The sequence below is a fragment of the Argopecten irradians genome, chromosome 2 (assembly GCF_041381155.1).
Source record: "Argopecten irradians isolate NY chromosome 2, Ai_NY, whole genome shotgun sequence".
NCBI classification, from domain to species: Eukaryota; Metazoa; Mollusca; class Bivalvia; order Pectinida; family Pectinidae; genus Argopecten; species Argopecten irradians.
Window position 1 is genome coordinate 20,186,702 of NC_091135.1, and position 15,277 is coordinate 20,201,978.

At 33.7% G+C, this 15,277-nt stretch overlaps 2 protein-coding genes across 17 annotated transcripts in view; one reads left to right on the forward strand and one right to left on the reverse strand.

Moving 5' to 3' along the window:
• Positions 1 to 7,968, forward strand: part of LOC138314763 (RNA-binding motif, single-stranded-interacting protein 3-like) — a 209,060-nt gene extending 201,092 nt beyond the window's left edge. For all 16 annotated transcript variants that reach the window (XM_069255264.1, XM_069255263.1, XM_069255269.1 and 13 more), the window contains 3 exons: positions 2,609 to 2,701; positions 3,005 to 3,063; positions 3,329 to 7,968. In XM_069255264.1, the coding sequence (XP_069111365.1) occupies positions 2,609 to 2,701; positions 3,005 to 3,063; positions 3,329 to 3,338 (162 nt within the window). In that variant the 3' untranslated portion in view covers positions 3,339 to 7,968. The remainder of the gene's footprint in view (positions 1 to 2,608; positions 2,702 to 3,004; positions 3,064 to 3,328) is intronic.
• A 4,663-nt stretch (positions 7,969 to 12,631) lies between these two features.
• Positions 12,632 to 14,521, reverse strand: LOC138316492 (oxidoreductase NAD-binding domain-containing protein 1-like). Its single transcript, XM_069258185.1, has 3 exons — positions 14,393 to 14,521; positions 13,678 to 13,947; positions 12,632 to 12,697 (listed from the first exon to the last, which is right to left on the reverse strand). The coding sequence occupies exons 1-3, from the start codon at positions 14,519 to 14,521 to the stop codon at positions 12,632 to 12,634; spliced, it is 465 nt and encodes a 154-aa protein (XP_069114286.1).
• Between the last annotated feature and the right edge of the window lie 756 nt (positions 14,522 to 15,277).

The following is a 15,277-nucleotide window of genomic DNA, read 5'->3' on the forward strand; positions in this document are numbered from 1 at the left end:
TTGTTGCTTTCATCTGTATCGCCAAAACGCTTTATTTCCAGGTTTTACAAATATGTACTCCATCTTCACATGTATATATTGATTGATGCTCTTCATATTACAAGCTTATTTCTGAATTGGATGTGCATTTTTCTTTCAACCTAATACACATGTATTCAGTGTTTCTATATTTAATCGAAAGCTGAACTAACTTTGATTGAAAGACATGTGTATATATCAGAAATAAAAAATAGAAAAATTAAAATGTTTTAAGAAAAATGGATAAAGATTTTTATTTCCAGAAATATAAGTTTGCATTTGAAGGGGATCTAGCACTTCAAACTCAAAAAGTGGTGAAAAACTTTACTCAATGTATTTCTTGTCAGAAATTTGCAAAGTGCTTGAAGAATGACTATGTACTTTTTGTATACATGTAAAAATGCGTTAAAGAATTTCAATCCACTTTTTGTGTAAAATGTATATATATCTATATGTATTCATTGAGCGTTTTATAAACAAGATTAACATCACTGTATATACATATATATCAATTTGTATTATATGACTTTTAATATTGAAAAAACAAATTTAACTTTTACTTTCCAAGTAAAAGTTATTACAATACTACCATAATTTGGAGTGTCATTTTTTAGAAACAATTTAAAGGTCATATAATCCAACATTTTCTGACTTCTTCAAGTGAATATGACTCAGCTGTCGACCAACGTATCAGTAACCTGCGTTCACAGGAGAAGTTCTTGGTCAATATTCACTATGAGAAAAGTCACTGATAGTTAAACATTTTAACATATATATTTATATACAATTGAACCTACATATATATATACTGCTTTAGCACCATATACTGTGTACTACCTAGTTTGTCTCTACTAATGGTTTTGCCGCATATTCGGGCACACATTAGGAGTGTAGAATATAGCAAGTTTTTGTTCCTATATCCCGGCGTCTTACAACATTGTATACTTGTAGTCGCCCTAAAACACATACCTTAATACCGTCTTGTACATGTACCATTGACTTAAAACAGGCAGCCATTTTTTACGGACTCGGGGATCTCCGTGACTGGAGAATTAGAAATGGGCTGTACATGTAGAACTTTAAGGTGTATGTTTAATTGTTTATAACCATTTTTATTCCTGATTGCCATAAAGTTTTGTTTTCTAAACATATATATATTTAGACCTTACCTTTCAATCCCAGAAATTGTCTTGGACTTTCCATTATGTGGTCTTGGAACAGTCCAATGCGGTTTCAGGGGATGATAGGCTTGCATGAGAAGTTTGAGGTGATTGGCTAAAGAAAAAGCAGACTTGTATTTATGAATATTACCATAATATTGATTGAGTCTTCTTTTATATATTCCGAAAGCTGTACTATATATACTATAAATAGATGCTATTTGATGTGAAATGGCAAAGATGTTTATTGGAACATTATTGCCACATAATTTTTTTTTCCTGTTATTTTTCCTCTTATTTATTTGTATTTTTTATACCACCTTCGTAGTTTAACTTAGCTTCGTTCAAAAATATATTGATTTTAAGAATAACTTGTATATACATGTATACTTAATGGACTAACACACTTAACATCAGTTGATAAAGATCAACCATTCTGTAACCATGGTAACTTATATTCAAAATAATGTATCCAAGACATTCTAAATTATTCAGAGGCCTAGCCTTTGACCCCTGTGACCCTCCACCTCTACCGCTTTCACATTAGAGAAATGTAGTGTGGTGTTGGGAGTTTTGATGAATATATGAAATCATTTCAATAGCAATGCTATTTCTCCAAGCTTAATGTGATACGTCAGGGTGACAAATTGGTAACAGTAGAATGATATGTTATAAACGTCCATTTTGTTATCATTATCTGTCCTCTTTCCCTGGTCCATTATTTTTCTTCCAACTAAATAAAAGACCTGTCCTTTCTCTTTGCTGGATGATGTCTACTCCATGCACACAAATTTGATAAATATCCTGATGAAGTTATTAATGACATAAATTGTCCATGGTTTATATCTAAGGAAACTTTTAATTGTGATATTTGCCCTTACAAATTTACATACAAATTAAAACTAAATATTTGTAGGTATTTCTGTAACCTTACCAACCACGTTCACTGATTATGATATTGAAATATACAAAAAAACTTCTTTCTTGTTTAAAACTTTATAATTGATGAAATTCCTATTAGAATTTTGTGTAAGTGTTATTCTCACATCGTTATATATCTGTAGACTTTGTTATGAACCATATATATACTGCATGATTAGATCCATATCTACTGATAAACTATCTATATCCCCATACCATACTCTGTTAATTATCTAAACTTTATTATTTTGATATTTGAAATCACTTCATTAAATCTATCATATTAGTCAACATGAATTCTCTATGTTGTTAAATTATGTTCATTGTCAAAGTTTAACAGAAGTAAACAAGAAGATTTTACTGAATTAAAAGAAAATCATTATCACTATATCTGAGATAGCACAGAATATACAACAGGATAAGCTCATATATATTATACATACTCTGTCTATGATATTGTTCAAGCAGGTCTGCTATGAGATGCCTTACATTGAAATTTTCTGTTCTAGTTTGTGGCGGGTCACCCAGCAGCATCAGCATTCAATCAGATGTACGCCCAGGCGCCCGGCGCTGCCACCATGCTGCAGGCTCTTCCTATAGAGGTATGAAAAGGTCTTAGTTAACAGTGATAATTTTTATGTAAACAAATGACAATGGAGTAAAGATCAACTGTTAGAGATTTAGCATATGTTCATTTGACAAGGAAAATTTTGGTAAATGCTGATGACAAGGAATTTGATTATCTTAAAATCTTCAGATTAAAATGATTAGGATCCAGGATTCTTTTATAGCTAAATATTGTATACTTTTTATTTAGATAAACATTTAAAGAGAGCCTTAACTAAACGACCTTTAGCAAGACAGTTAAATGACATATCTGATAAATCCAAATGTTTTATTTGTAGGACCATGATGCTTTGGAAAATACGCCACATTTTCAGACCTACGCAGCTACACCTTCAAGGTAAGGCCATGGAGGCATTTACTGTGTGGGAATAAATGTTTGTACAAATTGCTATAATAAACAGAGGGATCCAGTTGTGTATAGGCTAGTTGTAATATAAAATCAGATTCCATTGAGATTAACAGAGGTCATAATTTCCAAATATCGCTGAATGACAAGAACAAAACCTGCTTTTATAAAAATCTGAGCTTTAACTGAAACCTGCAATGTTTATAATGAATTAGAATTAACAAAGATAAGATAATGTTTCTTTTTTATTTTTCAGTTTTACGTGATTTCATCTAGTGCCAGTTTAAATCTAACACAAGCAACCAATCGCAACAAAGGAATACGGATCACCATAGTAACAACCTACTGCATCCATATTTTGCTCCATGTTGGTGTAGCATTACCTTAAGGAAGCAATCCACATGTAAAAAAAGAGATACTAGCATTGAGAAAGCTTGTGAAATAGAAATTACTCATGCAAGAGAATTGTGAAGAAATATGCAGGATATAAAAACATAAAATCATGAACAAACATTATCAGATATGATTCTATTGTAAAATAACAATTTCAAAATTAATGAACAGTTGTTGAAATACTTTTGAGCAGAGTAACGCATCGTACAACCAAATAAGTGATTGGAAGAGAACTCATGTCTATGCCATTGCCTGATTGGATATTATTTTTGTTTTCATCAAAGAAATGTGATTCAATGCCATTTTTATTACTAATCAGTAGATAGTGTGTGTATGAATGTGGAGTGTTAGAATTGTACCACCTCTCCTACAGTGCTGAGATTAATGTTTGTTCTTATGGGGGAGTAACTGACAGTCGAAAAGTAGCCACGAGCTACAGCAATCGCATGGAAAACCGTACACGACAACAATGTCTGTGTATGTAGTATTCGACTTATACACCTTAATTGTGATGCTTCCCCTTTTAAGAATAGATTTCAGGTCAAATTTTTTAACATGAAACTACAAATACTTGTATGTATTTTGTTTATTTCACATTTTCTCTGGGTTTTTTTAATCTAAATGAATTAGCACATATGCAATTGAGTTGCTCAAGTTTTAAACAGATAGTCATTCCTTTTAGCAGTAACCTGTTTTACAATTGTAAAGTTATTTATTAAGTACTTTAAATTGTATTCTTAAGTCTTTTTTAAGTATTTATTATATAGCTACAGGAGAGGTAAGTATACATGTTCACAGATCTAAGGATAAATCGTAATCTATTACAGAATATATTTGAATATTAATTTTCATCAACTATGTTTAGCTTGAAGAAATCGCTTCATCCATAAAAATAATACCAGATATTATAATGTGTATTATAGAGCAATAATAGTGAAATCAGGGATAGTTTGGGTATGAGAAATGTATTTAATCCTTAAAATTATGGGTTTATTTACCTGCAAAATTATTGTTATAAAACCTGAGCAATTCCATTGTATTTTGAACAATGCTTTGTGATATACAATGAGCCGCATTCATTGTCTATGTATATACAACATACCAGATACAACTGATTGATAGACTTTAGTGGATACGTGAGTGGATGATTTTTATACTAGAAACTGATGAAACCAATATAAAAATAGAGTCAACATTTTTAATTGTACATAAACATGCTTCTTTTGCAATTTTTTTATAGTTATTATTTCTGTTCATAGTTTTTATGTTTCATTTTAGAATTTTAGCAAATGTTTTTGTGGTCATATGTGATATTTGCATCCTTACATGTTCATGAATTATGTCTATAGAAAATGTCACTTGTCTTTTACGACTAACGCTACCATGACTGGTTTTAATGGGTTAAGTTTGGATAAAATGTATATATATATAGCTATACAGCTCAAACAATATAGTGAGTAACCACAGAAAGAAGTTAATACATTTAATAAATGCATATTATTAAATATATAAGTCATCATACATTCAACTTAACAATAATTACCATAAACACAAATATTTCTAGGGTACTCTCAAAAGGGAAAGTGTTAGAAATTGTCCTACTTTTAGCCAGTGTAAGCTGGTAACAATAAACAAAGATGATATCTTAGTGTTTACCATTAAACAGATCAAAGTCAATGCTGATACATTGGTCCAACCCTGTCTAACCAGCTCTAGGTAGTGGTAAACATATTGTATATAGTTTAAACATTACTGGCCACACTCGTGTTCATTATACACATCACTGTAAATATCATCATGCATTTGACCAATCGGATTTATGATTTGGTTGCTGGGTAACAGTCAACCTACCAGCCATGGTGACTACCCGGAATCGTGTAAATCATCACCAAATTATAACTACAGGATTGTGTGACAAATAGAGATCACTCAGTCTTTACAACATAAGTTTTTTCGGATGACATTTTTCGTGCAGTAAACATGATGTAATACGATTCTGGGAAGTTGCTGAAACTAGTTTTGCGGCATAGTGCTTCTCCATTCATCATTTATTTTATTGTATGTTTCATGCTAGATGTAGTTATACATTATTTTGGGAATAGAATTAATGTTACTATCCCTTGATATAGCCGATGAATCAGGTGATAGAACAAATGGTGACATGTGTCACATGACCTATCTATACGATTTCATTACTAGACTTGTATATCATCTTCAGCTTACATGGTCTGTAGGGTTTTTTTAAATTTCATTTTTTTGATTTCTTTTTCCTTAATATGTCACAGTAATGTGTCATTTATTCAAAATACAAGTGATTTTATGTAAATTGGTGAGATATATATACACATTAACGTAATATGTAAAGTGAGTATCAAGAAACCATTATGTATAAAACATGTTTTTGAAATAAAGTGTTTAAATCGTTAAATATCAAACGTCCACTGATTGTCTTCCAGACTTTAAATAAACATTATTGGAATCCTTGCACCCATCCCTTGGCCCTGCACAAAATATTTATATATATCTTCCAGGTCAAAGACAAATTACTATGTGGTGATATATACTGGCTAAATATAAATAATTTATAATAATTATGCAAAATATAAAAGCAAAATTGTATACATGTTTATCATAATCTTCCAACAGGTAATTATTACTTTTTAATGTTAAACTGTAAAATCTGTTTTCTGTTGTAATTTTTTTAAGAGGCCATATACATCTGCTTTATGAGCGCTAGATATAGTTACTGTGGTGATGCATTATAAATACTTATGTAATCAAAGCAAAGATGTCCTATTATCCAGTAATAAGCCCATGCTTGGTAATAAGCCCACCCCTTGTGGTGTTGGACCAATAGGCTTACGACAGGATAGATACGACTTACGGGCGGGGGGTATTTCTTTTTGCTATATCTACATATGTATCAACAAGTGTGTACAGTTACATGACCAAAGTCGCTTGGTTTAGTAAGCTGGTATTATTGATTTTTATTGTAAGAATCCGGACAAGTTGTTTTTTCAGTATAAACTGTTAATGACGATACACGGTATATATAGATTTGTAAGGCGAGACCATTCTTACACCAATCACTTTTACAGTATAAAATGTTAACTATTCTTAATGTGTATTAAACAACAATATTTGCCAGTACGTACAGTGTGCAATAAATCAAAAATACTGTATAAACATTTGTTAAGTTTCTTCTTGATTTTCAATTTAAAGAAATGTTCAAAAATTGTTTTTTACAAGTATATTTACTGTACAGTATGATATTGATTGTAGAGACTATTTTGTGGCTCCTTGCCCCAGTGTGGTGGATTACTTTGGTTTGAGGGTGGAGGAGGGACCTGTTTTATTGATTATTTTGTACATTACAGGAAATGAAATATATTGTAATCAATGACGTGAAATCTACATGATGAAATTTTGCTGCGATGGTAGATTTATATAAGGTACCATGTTTATTTAGATAGAACAAGTGTGTTTAGCAGAACAACCCATGCAACTTTAAATGCACCTAGGTTTACATGTTTTTGTCTAGTTTTTCGTCTTTTTTCATTTTTATACCTGAAAGCTATCGTTTTATAACCCTGTGAAATACACTCCTCTCCAATACAAGCCCCATCTTGTACGGACCCTATCCTATTTCAGCAGGAAGTTATCATCGTAAATCATAAGAACAGTACTGATAGTTTAGTCGTCATCTTCCTCATTAGAATCATTACATTGAAAAAATTTTTTGTTTTACACCATCATTTTTCTTGAATATGAAATGTTGCATGCCCGATGTTTACCTGAACATTTGACCTAAATGTGACCTTGCTGTTTACCTGACCATTTGACCTAAATGTGACCTTGCTGTTTACCTGAACACTTGACCTAAATGTGACCTTGCTGTTTAGTGTTGTAGACATTTGGAGTATAATATTAGCTGCCTAATTTTAAGTGCCAGCCAACTATCAATCAAATATGACCTTTGACCCCTAGCATACATACCTATTAAATGTGACATTTTTTGGGATCAAAGATTGCTTTACCCACTTATTATACAAGTGAAATCTGCCAAATGTAAGGCTGGATCAAACCAAATGTCTCTTTTGGGGATGAAGGGGCAGGTACCAAAAATAACAAAAGGGGACTTGAGATGTTGAAGATTGATATTTTTGTTAAATATTTTGTCATGTTGAATTTGAGGTGAAATGTTATGTGTTGTATGAAATCAAGCTCTTTTTTTCAAGTGAATTGTTCAAAAATGTTATTTTTCCATCATTAGCATTGTACCGGTTTATCAATGGTTAACGATGTCCAGGAGAAAATGTCAAATTCATGTCATTCATTTTATTTTCTTACACCTGTCTCGGTTGTCCAGGCTCTGGTTGTCGTGTCAACAGAACAGGAGGTATGATGTGTGTTTGTGTGGCGATTGAAGCGGTAGTCTTAGATGTTCATCATTGTCATGGAAAAAAAGGAAAAAAGCAAAAAATAAAATCAATGACTGTTAAATTTGCCTTGTTATTTCTTTATCCACATTATTTTGTCTGAGAATAAAATCAATCATCAATGTTATAAACCTGACAACAGTGTAAAGGGTTATTTACATAAATGGATGAAAGAATGCCAGGTCAAAATAATAGGAGAATCTGTAAGTGACTGGTCTAGATGTCTTTAAAGACATTTGACTACCAGACTGAAACCATCATAATGAAAAGGAAAGATACATTAATTTTTTTTATTTTTTTTTTTAAAGTTTAGGTACCAATAATAAAAGAATGAACAGGAACAAAACTGTATCGGCCTTATACTGTTCACACATTACTGATATAACAATAGGCAAAGTCAGAATAACCATTCTGGTCAATATATTCACTATATTGTAACCTTATCTAGAGTTATTGCCCTTTGATCAACTATACCAAATCTGAACTACTTGTGCTTTATGGAAGTGATGTCCCTGTCTGTGGAAAAGCAGATTCCAGGAAGTCAATCTATGACAAGGAAAAGAGCTATAATTCTTCTCTCGACTCCCTCCAACACCATGACCATGCACGGTAACCAAGAGGTCATTGTACCAATTCCATTCTGTATGCTACTGTAGACCACTTTGTTTTCGTTTACTCAATATTTTGTGTGTTTCGTTATTAGCTCACCTGCCTTCGGGCAGGTGAGCTTATGCTATGGTGCAGCGTCTTTCGTCCGTCCATCGTCCGTCCGTCTGGCTTCAACTTTTCCATTTAAACAACTTCTCCAAAACTTGGAGACCTAGAGTCCTGAAATTTGAATAATAGCATGCTGGGATGAAGGGCTACCAAGTTTGTTCAAATGAATGACCTTGACCTTCATTCATGGTCACAGGGGTCAAATAGGCTTAAATCTTTAAACAACTTCTTTTTGATAACCAAGAGGCCTAGATACCTGATATTGGGCCTGTAATATGATGGAATGAAGGGCTACAAAGCTTGTTCAAATGAATGACCTTGACCTTCATTTAAGGTCACAGGGGTCAAATTGGCCGAAATATCTTGTTAAGACTTCTGCTTCATAACCAAGAGGCCTAGAGACCTGATATTTGGCATATAACATGCTGGGATGAAGGACTACCAAACTTGTTCAAATGAATTACCTTGACCTTCATTCAAGGTCACAGGGGGTCAAAGTAGGCTAAAATCTTGAAACAATTTGTTTTTAATAACTAAGAGGCAAAGGGGCCTCTAATGTGCTTATGGATGATATAAATTCTTATTTACTCTATTTGTAAAGTATGAACCATGCATGATTACCAGGTTGCAGGTGAGCGATTCGGGCCCATTGGGCCAATTGGGCCCTTGTTTTTAACATATCCAAGATACATAATTCATGTTCAAGGACTCTTACTGACAATTGACCATTCATATATATATATTTGAGCGTTTTTACAATTATTCGCGAAACTTTTGAAATAGTATTTGAGCTCTCATACAAAGTTTATATGTAAAAATTTGTACACACAAAAATAAGGTGGTTTACACTATTAGAGAGAACAGAGGGCACAAATATAAATAGGCTGATTTTCTATAAGTTATTTGTTAATATTTGTAACAAAATCCATCTCTTGATGTTCAGTTGTGGAATACAAAAGAAAATCCAAGTTTTACTTACAGAATATCACTCTAATATTTATTCAGAAGCAGAGAAAATAAGTTTAAATTCTTCAACATCTTTCATAAATATTTAACAAATACATGATAATTCAAAATATAAAAACAAAAAGGCCAAGGGATATACCAGCATACAACAGCTGATAGTTCACATTACAATTGAATAGGTTGACAATTGACCATGACAATAGATGTAGTGTCCTAGTACTCTTCCTTAGGAATTCAGGTTACCATGGAGATGACCTTGACAACTCCTCATACTTCAGGTTACCATGGAGATGACCTTGACAACTCCTCATACTTCAGGTTACCACAGCTACCACCACTTTTCATACTGTATACTATGTTTGTCGATCCCCGACTCCTGGAGCATGGTTTCCAAGGTTTCTATCATGGGGGAGGGCCCACATATATAGACAACAGTTTTCTTTTTTCTCAGTCTCTTCAACGAATCTTCAATGTCTGCCTGGTTAATCCTGTGGTCTGAAAAAATTACCATAAATCCTTCTTTAGGGACTCTATGTATAAAAACCACCTGCTTAAAAAGACCACTTTCATGCAGTTCCAAATGGTAATTTTCAGTACAACTTGACTTGTATGAAAACTACTTGTCTTTAAACACCCGGTCCACCCCAACTGCGAACGATGCGTGTATATAAACCCCTACCGCTCTACCGCTGACTTGTATCGATGTATTGAATGAGTGTAGTTATTTATAGACTCCAGTACTGTCGCCAAATCCACAGGTAAACTGGTACTGGATGCTACGCTCGGGCCTCTCATCCAGCTTAACGAAACTGAATGGCTAGTTAGCTTAACCGATCTATATATCATCAACAATGCGTCTGTATCTACTTAAAAACAAAACAAATATTCTTCAAATTGCATAAAAATTCACTTGACTAGTATTTCTTTATTTTAGATATTTTAACAAATCTTCATATTTCTAGTAAAACTGCATATGAAACTCCTTATAGATCTAGCTATGCTCATTACGTAGGGAACCGCCATAACATGTCCCGGCTGCAGGCCGTGTGCAAAAAGTCAAAACACACGTGGGATTTATAAGACGAGTCCTAAACTGTCCTATATTTAGGATTTTCAATAAGTGGTTTGTAATATTATTACAGCAAAACTGACAAGCTAGAAGGTTAGTGGCATTTTAACCGTACTGTTATATATAATTAGCCATCAGCTTGGATCTGGTGCCGTACAGATAGTGAGTTCACTCACGATGTGATTATTGCAAGCCAACGTAAATGCTATCGGAATGCTCTTTAAAGTTTGTTAATGATCTCAAACACACTTAAAACTTATTGTGGCAATATTAAAGTAACTAAATTATAATATTTTCAAATAGTTCTGATAACTATTCATGTGTAATATCTCCAGACATTGACATGTGTACGGATCGAATACGGCGGACTGCCAATGTTTTTGACATGTTCTGCAAGATATATTTCACTGTTTCAGTTACGGTGGCCAATAAAAGAAAACAAGCACAGTGCAATTATATTATGTTATTTCTTCTAAATACAACACTTTTTGTGCAAGTTGTCAAGCATTTATTGTGAATGTTTTGCAATGAAATTACCACCTTTATAACACTGAATTTGTGGTTCCCCGGACATCGTTTTCCCCAAAATTTGAATGCGCAAAATATACCGATAGTAGATTTTTTTCAGTATTTAAAGCCATAAGAAAAAATACATGTGCAAAGTACACTGGTGTGTAAGTAACACAAGATTTTACGGTATTTGTAACATTTACGATTGTGTTTGGTATAGCTGATGTAGCCAGAGCGCCCCGCGATTTACCTGTGGATTTGGCGACAGTACTCGAGTCTAAAAATAGCCACGTTGTGTCGGTAGAGTGTTAGCGTTTATCGCTACACGGTACAGAATTTCTCGCTGTGTTACAAATCAATCGATTGACGGTAAGGAACTTCATAATATTTATCATTCGCAGTTAAAAACTACATGTCTTTAAAGACCAGTTTCACACCATTTTTTTGTCCTTTGGGGGTGTTTATAGACAGTTATGACTACCTGTACTTATATGGAGGTTTCTCTCACTGTGTAAGGAACAATGTGTCAATTTCAGTCAATATTATTAAAATGATTCCAATAAAACTGCTACACCAGCAGGATAATATACAGGTAGATGTAGATTATAACTTACTTTTGATATGTGTTGAGGTAGGTAGGTCTGGTTGTCTAGTAACAAAGTACTGACATTCTATACAAGGGAATCGCTCCGATACTTCACATAATTCTCTCTGTAAGAAGAAACATTGTACCAAGTTATCCTAATAAGGACACTCACAAAACACCATGACTACCGTATGACTACAAGTAAACTTTTGTAAGTTTTATCATATAATACTAAAAAAACAATTTAATTCAAAATTTCATAGTAAAAACTATATCATGTCAATTCTCAATAAGATTGTCATGTCTTACTGTCAACGCAATAATAGTGTGAAAGGCTTCAGTTGATTACTACATCAGCATGCTGTCGCTATTGTCTGGCAGGCTGTTGCTATACACTATCGATAACTTGGTCACAGTTTTGGTTATGTTATCTCGATGGTAATGGCAAGTGGCGCTGTTATGTCACACACATTTGTTGCGGGAAACACGCTTGTCAGTAGCTGAGCTACTGTCAAAATGGATGACTTTGTTGAGCGTGTTAAATCGGTACTGTCGTTAAATACAATGAGAAGTTAGCTATTGCTGTGTCCACTCATCTATATTTACGACCTGATACCAGCTAGTACAACAATTTGATTTGATTGTTTTTGTCATATTTATTTGATTAATCAAGAGATCGAGGCAACACAACGACCTAGCTACAGTAGAATAATAAGCATCTGGCATTCGTAACACGAACTGTACAATACGTCTTTGCTTAAGATAACTTTTAAAATACGTAATCATTATCTGATAAGAGTGTTAACATTGAATAGTTTGATATTTGAGATTTTCATGTCATACGAGTGTTCTTTTCCGTAATATAGACTACGATAGTTGTTACGGCATATTAGGCCTGCTCCTTTTTCCGGCAGTTCCAGTATCCATGTTAACAGTAATATAACACTGTAGACAAATCACAGAAAATTTAAGAAAGAGATTTAAAACAGATACTAACATCAAGATCATTACTTGTATTACATATTATGTCTAAATCGGCAACACATAAGCACTGACATTGACTGTGCATTGTCATCTGAATATTGTTGGTTCGGTTAATTTTTATTACAGCCGAGATCACCTTTAGAAAGTTGTCTGCAGCACGATCTAGTTAATGTTACATGTGTTTCATCTTTGAAGTATGGTATGGAAGCACAATGTGTTACAAACAATACAGTATGTAGACCAACTCCTGTAGACTAAATGAGCATGGTTTTCACGAAAAAAACAACAACATTCCTACCATTCCAAATATTTTTGGCATCGTTTTGAGATTAAATAATATTTTATTTGTTTAAAAAAACACCGAAAGCCAACTCACAGAAATGGTAAAAGTAAAGTACCTTTAGCTTCTGTACGTGTAGTCCTGTTTCCTAATTCATATGTTTAGTATTTTTTGGGTTACATTTCAGTCTTCGATTTCTCCATGATAATGTTTCAACGCTTGCCAAAAACTAATCCACACTGATGTCCGATTTTACAACGGTAATTACTGTACACACTGAACGTAATCTTACAATATGTAAACTACTTCAGTAATATTGCTAGGAGTCTTGTAATGCACGGTACGTTTCGTTGAAAACATGTGTAATCGTTGTCGCTTTTCGCTGCAGCTATAATGAAATACCTGTATAGGCTTACACATGTGTATATGACTGAACAGGGCCACCTGCCGGCACCATCAAGATAATATAACCAAAACTGTGACCAAGTTATCGAGAGTGTAGCGACAGCCTGCCAAGCAATAGCGACAGAATGCTGATGTAGTGATCAACCTAAACCTTTCACACTATTATTGCGTCAACAGCAAATACTAAATTAAAATCTAAGAAACAAAGTCTATGCCACTGATCATTATATGCCCAGTTACATATAAATAGTGTTACCTGGAATATCAGTTCCTCTTCTGAGCTAGCTGAGTAAAGTAAATGAATGTTGCCTGGTATATATACAGAGTTGTCTGTTCCTGTTGAGTTATCCCCCTTTCTTTCTTCCTTCATCTGTAATAGATCCCTTACATGACACAGAATACTGTAGAGTGGATTGATCCCGATCCCCCCGGCTATCAGCAGCAGGTCTGTTGATGGATCTGTAGGTTTGGGATCATAAAACGTGTCGCCACCAGATCTGATGTTAACTTCTACTCCTTCTTTACACTGTCTCAATGGGGAACAGAAAGATATATGTGCTGTCTACACCTATACATCATTATCCATTAGTTACTTCCCTTAAACTGTACCAAAGAAAGTTCTTTGGACTAAGTTTGATAATGATCGTATTTCAATGTCTTTTAAATAGTTTGTGCCATCCATGTGTATGACATGTTTTGGGAGGCTGTACATAATAATAATAATAATGTTTGTGTTAATCCTAAAATCATTTAACACTTTGATTCTGTATAAGTATACTTAAACAATATTCAGTAGGCTATAATCCTAACTACCAACAACTTGATCAACCTATATATATAAATATTCTGAATTTAATGCATAAATTTATATTATACAGAAGAGAATTTTCTCACCTCATTTTGAGTTCATTAGTGTACATCAATAGCTATCTAAAACTTGTTAGTGAATGAACCATTAGAACATTTCTGACCTTTGTGTGAACCCACAGAGCTGGAGGATGGTCACTCCTCTTGACGGCAAGGTCCAACAAACCATCATCAACCAGACGCTGGGGAGAGGAACACATGGAAAAGCCACCTACTTTCTCCACATTGGGCATCATCATATCAACCCTGAAATACAATGTAAACCCTGGCCTCTTTATTGTGTTTACCTTTGTTGTAGATACAGATTTGATAAAAAAAGGAAACAAGCACACTCAGCTCATACTTGTTCTCTATTGACCCAGGTAAATTACGAAGATATGACCTTAACCTTGATCTACAATAAACCCTTAAAATGGGAAGTGTCCTAGATGTCTTTCTAAGTATATATAATATATATATATCGTATCCTATTATGTAATCGTGTTCGTTTTGTATGTCTTGATAAAGGGGCAGATCGCCTCGAAAAATTTGACAATTTTGTTTTGTCCACACGGTTGGAATTACTTCCTTGTCCCATAAGTATATATAATATAAACATGGAATATCAAAGAAACACAATTTAATAAAGCATGACAATTTATTGACTTGTGCCCTATCCAGGAATCGAACTCACGATCTACGGCACCCAATCGCCTAGCTAAACATAGCTGTGCCTTCTACCACTGCGCCACATCCACGTCCCCAAAAAAGGATGTTTCGATTTATTCTATGACGAAGTGATAGTCAGTTCGATATGCTGACATGATCACTGGAAGTTGTCAAATTAAATCTTTGGATCAACAACACAAGTGAACATGATACATTGTGTTTAGTAAATATAGAATATCAAAGAAACACAATTTAACAAAGTATGACAATTTATTGACTCGTGCCCTATCTGGGCCTCAAATTCACGAACTACCGCACCCAATCACTTAGCCAACCATAGC